General features: G+C 35.5%; 1 protein-coding gene across 2 annotated transcripts in view; it reads left to right on the plus strand.

The window, feature by feature from the left end:
- The window catches only part of ABCA5 (ATP binding cassette subfamily A member 5), a 71739-nt gene extending 63847 nt beyond the window's left edge, over positions 1-7892 (plus strand). The window contains exons 31-39 of one of the 2 annotated variants that reach the window (XM_053892352.1): positions 91-182; positions 1179-1354; positions 2174-2249; positions 2375-2469; positions 3446-3565; positions 4685-4834; positions 5212-5291; positions 6355-6410; positions 6920-7892. In XM_053892352.1, the coding sequence (XP_053748327.1) occupies positions 91-182; positions 1179-1354; positions 2174-2249; positions 2375-2469; positions 3446-3565; positions 4685-4834; positions 5212-5291; positions 6355-6410; positions 6920-7027 (953 nt within the window). In that variant the 3' untranslated portion in view covers positions 7028-7892. The remainder of the gene's footprint in view (positions 1-90; positions 183-1178; positions 1355-2173; positions 2250-2374; positions 2470-3445; positions 3566-4684; positions 4835-5211; positions 5292-6354; positions 6411-6919) is intronic. The other variant, XM_053892353.1, reaches the window with a different exon arrangement.
- Positions 7893-8649: the final 757 nt, after the last annotated feature.

Genomic DNA, 8649 nt, shown 5'->3' on the forward strand with positions numbered 1-8649 from the left:
ATTTGTTTTTTCTTTAGTAATTTTTCCAGAAGAGTAATTTTGATTTTTAGTCTGACTTACATACAATGATTTTTCTTTCAATTTCTTTAGGAGAGATCTTGGGGCTACTGGGTCCAAACGGTGCGGGCAAAAGCACAATTATCAATATTCTGGTTGGTGACATTGAACCAACTTCAGGCCAGGTACGGTATATGAGGGTGTGGGAGATGCTATGATTTACGTTTTTAATTACAGTAAGTTTCTTAATGACAGACTAGGATCTAATGTTTTCAGTAGTAATTTTTTAGTATAACTTGATCAAATTATAATATTTTTGGTTATCTTTGAAAATAACGTAAAATTTTCACACATGCAGATACACGCACAGACGTTATTTTTGCTTTTATGATTATTACTTGCGTGGGGGATTTGTCCACCAATTTAGTGGAAAGCCATCTTACTAACTTCAGGAGATTTGGAGCTAATATTGACCCTGCCATCAGTTAGCCTTTGATTGTAGCCTATCACCACTTTGTGGAAACCACAACACTGTCTGATCCTATCTTCTGCTCTGGCCCATTGATTTCCTGGAAAATGCCAAGTGTACTCTTTTCTTTGGGTTTTTGCTCTAGCGGTTCCTTATATTGGGTATTCCTTACCCAGAAGAAATCCAAACAGTGAAATTTGCTTACCTGCATGGCTCAGAGGTCACCTTCCAGTGAGGTCCCTTGATCATCCTAGTTACAATTGGAGTTTACCTTTTCAATCAAGCTGCATTCCTGCTTCTTTTTAATTGTTTTTTACATTTATTTATTTTTGCGAGAGAGAGAGCACAAGTGGGAGAGGGTCAGAGAGAAAAGGAGACATAGAATCTGAAGCAGGGTCCAGGCTCTGAGCTCTCAGCACAGAGCCTGATGCGGGGCTTGAACTCACAAACTGTGAAATCATGACCTGAGCCGAAGTCGGACGCGTAACTGACTGAGTCACCCAGGTGCCCCATCAGTCAAGCTAATCGCCCCATTGGGCCATGTCACTGAACTCTGACCTAGCTATGTATGTCCTTTCGCCATCGGAAGGAATAAAAATTTGACTTACTATTACCTTGATTCTAGGAAGGAGTTTGAATTAATTCACCTACCAATTCCTTTACAATGTAAATTAAGCAAAAAGTTATTTAAAATTGGTTTGTATTTCTGTAGGTATTTCTAGGAGATTATTCTTCAGACCCAACTGACGATGATGATTCCATTAAGTATATGGGATACTGTCCTCAGATAAACCCACTGTGGCCAGACATTACATTGCAGGAACATTTTGAAATTTACGGAGCTGTAAAAGGAATGAGCACGAGTGACGTGAAAGAAATCATAAATCGGTAAAATTGGAACCTTTTTATTACCCAGAGAAAGGTGTACAGTTCACATTTTAAAAGTTTAATTTTTAAAGACATTTTTGTGGATCACACTTTTCATTGAAAATGGTCATTACTTTTTCATATATTCTTTACAGAATTATGATAGTTACGAAAATAAAAAGGTAATTTTTCTGTTTCTCATTACAGAATGAATGTGCCTATAAATGTCATGAAATTTATTTTAATTAGATTTTTTTAATGTTTATCTTGAGAGAAAGCACATTCGTGCACAAATGGGGGAAGGCAGAGAGAGGGGGACAGAGGATCCAAGCGGGCTCTGTGCTGATAGCAGAAAGCTTGATGCAGGGCTTAAATTCACAAACTGTGAGATCGTGACCTGAGCCAAAGTTAGATGTTTAAGCAACTGAGCTACCCAGATGCCCCGAAACTTATTTTAAAGTGAACCTTTTTGTCAAGATAGTAATTTGTTTAAAATGATGTAAATTAGAGGTCTAATTATATAGTAAGCTTCAGCTGAGTGTTCTTTTTGTTTGTTTGTTTTTAATGTTTATCTGTGTTTGAGAGAGAGAACACGTGTGTGTGTGTGCATGCACAGGAGTGGGGGAGGGGCAGAGAGCTAGGGAGAGAAAGAATCCCAAGCAGAGCCGGATGTGGGGCTTGATCCCACAAACTCTGAAATCATCACTTGAATCAGGAGCCAGATGCTCAACCTCCTGAGCCACTCAGGCACCCCTTCAACCGAGTGTTCTAGAAAAAAGACTGTGAATGATCACAAACAATGACTGATAATACACTCATTTTGTATTACCTATTTTGCAGGATAACGAACGCACTTGATTTAAAAGAACATCTTCAGAAAACTGTAAAGAAACTACCTGCAGGAATCAAGCGAAAGGTACTTTTATTGAACAACAGATATGTGTATGTTTTATTGATCAGTTTAGAGCCTGATACTGTCTTGATCAAATTTCTTATGTGAAGGCTTATTAGTCCCCCTCCGCCTCTTTCCTTTCTATCTAGTTGTGTTTTGCCCTGAGTATGCTGGGGAACCCTCCCATTACTCTGCTAGATGAACCATCTACGGGTATGGACCCTAAAGCCAAACAGCACATGTGGTGAGTATGACATTAGAGACACTTGGGACAGGGGCGTCTGGGTGGCTCGGTTGGTTGAGCATCCGACTTCAGCTCAGGTCATGATCTCACGGTTTGTGAGTTTGGCCCCGCGTTGGGCTCTGTGCTCAGAGCCTGGAGGCTGCTTCAGATTCTGTGTCTCCCTCTCTCTCTGCCCCTCCCCCACTCATGCTCTGTCTCTCTCTCTGCCTCTCAAAAATAAAGAAAACTAATAAAGACACTGGGGGCGCATTAAACTGTATCATACTTTGGAGTAAAAGAATACTTTATTATAATTAATGGTTTTGTGTTATTTATATATACATATTCACAGAGTTAAAATCCTATGCAAATGGCAAAATGATAATTAAAAATTGAATATTTTGATTTCTGGAGAATCCCATGAACTTTTAAACTTTATCATACTTCATACTTTCATGAAATATTAGTAATATTTTATTTATTCCAGAACAAAAATGAGTATATGGGTAATTATTCAAATAAAGAGTACTGCTTTCTGAATAGCTTTTAAAAGATTTTTTTCCTAGTCATTTAACATATAAATTATAATTCTCATAATAACATTGGCTTGAATTTATGTTGGAACTCTTAGGAATTCATGGTGCTAATTAGTTGGCCAACTTTTTGAGCCTAGATTTCCATGTCTATAAAATGTGAGGTTTGGTGTAGAGATGCATATTAAGTTTTCCTTATGATTCTATGGCAGTTTTTGTTAAAATGTGAAAAAGCATCAAATTTTATAATTTATTTTTTAATTCAGAGAAATATTTGAAATCATGGAGTTTCTGTTTATTTGACAAACTTTCCAAAATAAAGGAAAATAAATTAGAAGAATCATAGTTGGGCAGTGTATATTCACTACAGCAGTTGATATTTGATAAATTTTAATTAACCAGAGAGTTGGATTTTCATTAGCATTCGTTTGCTTTTCTCTGTTTATTTTACTTATGTTTTATAGGCGAGCAATTCGAACTGCATTTAAAAACAAAAAGCGGGCTGCTATTCTGACCACTCATTATATGGAAGAAGCAGAGGCTGTCTGTGACCGAGTGGCTATCATGGTATCTGGGCAGTTACGGTAAATGTCTGAAGGGCATGCCATTTGGGTGGGGGGTAGATTTTGAATAACCGTTTCAAAAACTTACAATAATAAATGTAAATGCTAAAAAAAGTATCCTTATTTGAGTTTTTGAATCAGTTAGCTTTCTATAGAATTACTTGAAAATATGTTGGTTTATTTCCAAAAAATGACTACTTTGCATTTGTAATTGGCTTAATGATTCAGCAACTTGGAATGTTATTTTTCATGCATGATATCTGTTATTTTAAAAGATTGCTAGGCATTGTATGGGGTTGTAACCCAAAGTATAAATAAATACACTTATAAAAAATATTAAATAAATAAATACATTTATAATTCATGTTGATACTCCTATAAATAAGTGGCTGAATAAATAAATTAATGTGGAAGGAGAGCAAATTTTCCTTACAGAAAGATTCTAAACAGTATATGGAAATACTGCCTCCTCCAGGAAGCAGATCTCAGTCTTCCACCTCCCGAAAGTAGTGTGATTTAACCAGTCTCTTCTAACGTATGGGAAGGGGACAGTGGTAACCACACAGTAGAGCAGTGTCACGTGGCTATCATGTACCCCTGATACCATGTGATAAGAAAGGTACTCTTGCTCCACGGCATTTTCTCCAAAAACCCGTAACTCCTGTCTAATTCTGAGAAAAATAATCAGACTATTCCCAGTTGAAACACTTGACCAATTCTCAAAACTGTCAAAGGTGAAAAAGAAGGAAAGATTAAGAAAGTCACAGACCAGTGGGGTCTAAGGAGACATGATAACTAAGTGCACTGTGTATCCTGGATAGATCCTAGAACAGAAAAAAGGACATGAGTGGAAAAACGGGTGCAATCCAAATAAAATCAAATATAAAGTTAATAGTAATATTAACCAATATTGGTTTCTTAATTTTGACAAATGTGCCATGGTAATATAAGATCATAATATTAAGGAAGTTGAAACTGGTTGAGGGGTGTATGGAGACTGTATTATATTTGCAACTTGTCTACAAATCTAAAAGTATTCCATTATAAACATTTAATTTAAATCATCCTTTAAGTGAGAAATCATACTTTGAAACTGTCAAGTCATCTTAAGTCTGAGTTTTCTTTTAAAAATAACTATAGGTGTATTGGGACCGTCCAGCATCTGAAGAGTAAATTTGGAAAAGGCTACTTTTTGGAAATTAAGTTAAAGGAATGGGTGGAAAACCTAGAAGTAGACCGCCTTCAAAGAGAAATTCAGTATATTTTCCCAAATGCAAGCCGTCAGGAGAGGTAAAGATTTTTAAAATTTGTTTGTTTGTTTTGTAGAGCAATAAATAATCATTAAAACTTGGCTATTGTATTAAGGATTAGGGAAAAAAAAGTCTGTTATTATCACCAGTAGTGAACTAATGCAGTGTGATGACTGCAGTTTTATATCTATTTAGTATTAGATCTTGCAATTTTCAATAATATTTAAACTTTTTAAATTTCTCATATCAGTGGTAATAAAAGAGTTGTTTTGCATGGAAATATTTTAAGGTTTAAAACAGTGTTTAAATATGCATCAAAATAAATCATTGGAGTTTGATTTTAAACTTTAAAGAGCTTGAACTTTAGAACATATTAGTCGTCATTTTTAAATTTTTCTATATTTTATCTGTTTTCAGTTTTTCTTCTATTTTGGCTTATAAGATTCCTAAGGAAGATGTTCCATCCCTTGCACAGTCTTTTTCTAAGCTGGAAGAAGGTAAGATTTGAAAAACATGGCAAGGTAGCTTTCAAATCATAAAAGAATTTTACTTACAAAGTTTGAAAATTGGGACTGCTTATTATAGAAGCCATTGTAAATAAAGAGATAACCCTTTATTAGTTTAAGATGTAGGTAAATGCTAACGTTGTAGAGGTTTGGTACATCAGCTATATCGTAGTGTAAATCTTTTACTGTTTTAGTCGACATCACTACAGTTTTTCACATTGCATCTGTGAGAAAGTTTAGCTTAATTAGCACTCAGTGGTTCATTCCAGAACACTGAATTCTCACTTTGTATCAGGCCTTAGAAGTAGCAATGGTAGCAAGACTCCAGTGGCAACAGGAGACAGGAGAGGAAAATTCATAGCGTAGGAATGTGGACATTCCTAAAAGCTTTAATGAAGCTTGTTGAAACTTGGCATTTTTAAAAATAAGTTGTTGGTAGGAAGAAGCTATCCTGGTAGCAGGTGGAGAGAGGTGAACTCCTGGATGGGGCAGGTATTCGTGTACAGGTTGTTTTATGGAATGTATAAACTATGAAACCACCTCCGTACTGCTTGGGGAGAATTCCACGACAGGAATGAATAAGAAAACCAGAAAATTTGGTAGTAGATCAGATTGCAAGAGGATCTGAAATAAATATTAGAAAGTATATGGACATAGGAACAGTGACCAGGGTCTAGTTCACGAAGTTCAGAACAGGCTGTGATGGAAATTGGGGAACGAAAGGTAGAGAGCAGGGCGCCAGAGCAGGCCTGAGAAAAGGCATAGTGAGGGAGAAGGCGGGGTAAACCGGAGGGAGCTGCTTAGAAGAGGCAGGTGAGCGAGGCAGGTGAGCGAGGCAGGTCACCTCGCAGGTGTGGTGCTTCGCAGGTGTGGCTGCGGGCCAGCTGGGGGCCTGAGGAGACCAGAGAGAAGAGGAACGTGTTTTGGCAGCTTCAAATTTAACTGAGTTGATGACAGAAAAAAAATTTTTTTAAACGGGTGGTTAACCACTTAGTAGTAACTGCCGTTTTTATTTTAAAATGTTAATCAGTAAAATATTTTCATATTTTAATAGCTAAACATACTTTTGCCATTGAAGAATATAGCTTTTCTCAAGCAACACTGGAACAGGTACTATAAAGTTAAATTTTTAAAAATTCTTTTATAGAAGAAAGTGTCTAATATCTAATTGTTTAGATTTATATTGGAGAGGGGGAGGGTGCGTGTGAACCAGAGACAAAATTATTACACGGTCGACCTAAACTGTATAATTTCAAAAAACTCCAGGTTCTCCATCTGCTTATTTTGAACAGCTCAATATTTTTTCTTCAGTAAAGAAAAGGAGTGTTTTGATGGTATTTCCTATATCTATAGTTACATTGCTTAAATATTTATAAATTATTTTTCATGACAGTGCCGTTTCCATATATTAATCAAAAATATCTATTAGTCCTCACAGCATTCATCTCTTTAGGTGATTAATGGAGGTTATTCTGCTTAAGTAATATACCAATATATCTCTTGATCTTGAATGGTTAAAGTATTTGGATGTAGCCTTATACTGTTTCTGATTTAATTAAAAAATTCTTTGAGATGATTGTGATACAGAATACCATATTCATTTATTTACTTTCGTTTAGGTTTTTGTAGAACTCACTAAAGAACAAGAGGAAGAAGATAATAGTTGTGGAACTTTAAACAGCACACTGTGGTGGGAAAGAACACAGGAAGACAGAGTAGTATTTTGAATATGTATTGTTCAGTCTGCTTACTGAATTTATTTGTTGTTTACTTTATTTTTAACTTTGGTTTAAGGGTGTATTATTTGAATGGTGACTGAAGAACCATGGAAGCACTTGAGATTTTCCTGAGTTCCTTAATTGAAATGCTGTGGTTGTGTGTTTCGCTTTTCTTCAAATAAAACTTGTGTATAAATTATTGAAACTGCATGTTTGTACACGAAGTCTGTTGAACTGCAGTCTGTATGTGAGGTTGGATATTTACTTTTTTACCTTTCAAAAAACAGTACTTCTAAATTTATGATTTAAAGAAATAGTGATAGAATAATTTTATTTGTAAGTTATCTTTATTTTTAAATTTATACCCTCTTTTTCTGTAAGTATATAGTATCCCAGTCTAAGTAAAAAACTAATGCATAAATGATTTACAAAAAAGAAGATACAAAGCAGAAGTTCCTTGCTTCTCCTTTTTAATTTCTAAAGAAACTTTGAGTGGAAGTTGGCATCCCTGGAAGCTAAGTAAACATTGGGCAGTCTCCACGCAGATAGAGGGGCCTTCCACTAGGTGGCACTCATCCACCATCTGAAGGAAATGAGACCTCGTTCTATTAGGTGATGTTAGACATCGGGCTTCAGGTATTTGAATGCTTACCATAAAATTCCCAGTGGTTTTCGTTGTAATTAAAAGAAGGCTGTGTCTAGAATTTTATTATGTAATAGACTGATGCCAGTTAGAAACGACATCATCTGTACAGTTGGAAGAATCAGCCATACCTTTTCCCGCACCCCTCATGGCATATATAAATTTTTTGGTCCGCTTTCTCTCAAAGGGCACATTTTATTTTATTATAGAATAAAATAATTTGTTGGGTAATCATTTTTGTTGGTAAACTTTATTATTTGAACCTTTATAGAGTTTTAAAGTGTATCTGTATAGATTTATTTAGTACCTCACCTCAGATTCTCCCACTTTGGTGGGAGATAAATAAACTTTGGGGGATTAAGTTAAGGATTAGAAGCAAACTATACATAATTTACTTTAATGAGAAACCAGAATTTCACTCTATCAGTTGAAGTAAGGTTATTGTCGATATAATCTTGGAAATACTTCTTTGTAGAACTCATGTGTGGACTCTAGGTATAATATAGTATAATTAATACTAGCTGATATTCTGTTTCAACCAGATGAATGAAATTATTAACTTAAATACATTTAAAAAATGTATTGGGAGTATGATTATTGCATTACAGAGAATCTTAAAAATCAACAGCCATGACAGAAGAATTTGGTACTGAGTTACTTTAAATAGCCAGACCCTTTAATGAAATAATATTAATTATTTACTTAGGTAAACTTAATCAACTTTTCACACTCCTGTGTCATAAGACATCTGTGGTTTTAGGCTCTAGCGGCTGATTTAAAATAGTGTTCCTTTCTCAGCACAAGGTGCGTGACTGATACTTTACCTACTGTTTGGCTGTACACATTCCTAAAGATGCCTGCGTTTCAAGCTATCTCTGAGGTCTTGTCCCTGATCTCAATGGGCTGTCTCACGATCTCTGCTTGGATTTTACAACCCACGACGAAGTTATCTCTCCACGTAAGATTTAGTTGGCACCAGCTTCTAATG

Source organism: Panthera pardus, unplaced genomic scaffold, assembly GCF_024362965.1.
Source record: "Panthera pardus isolate Hobbes unplaced genomic scaffold, ASM2436296v1 HiC_scaffold_3, whole genome shotgun sequence".
Classification (NCBI taxonomy): Eukaryota; Metazoa; Chordata; class Mammalia; order Carnivora; family Felidae; genus Panthera; species Panthera pardus.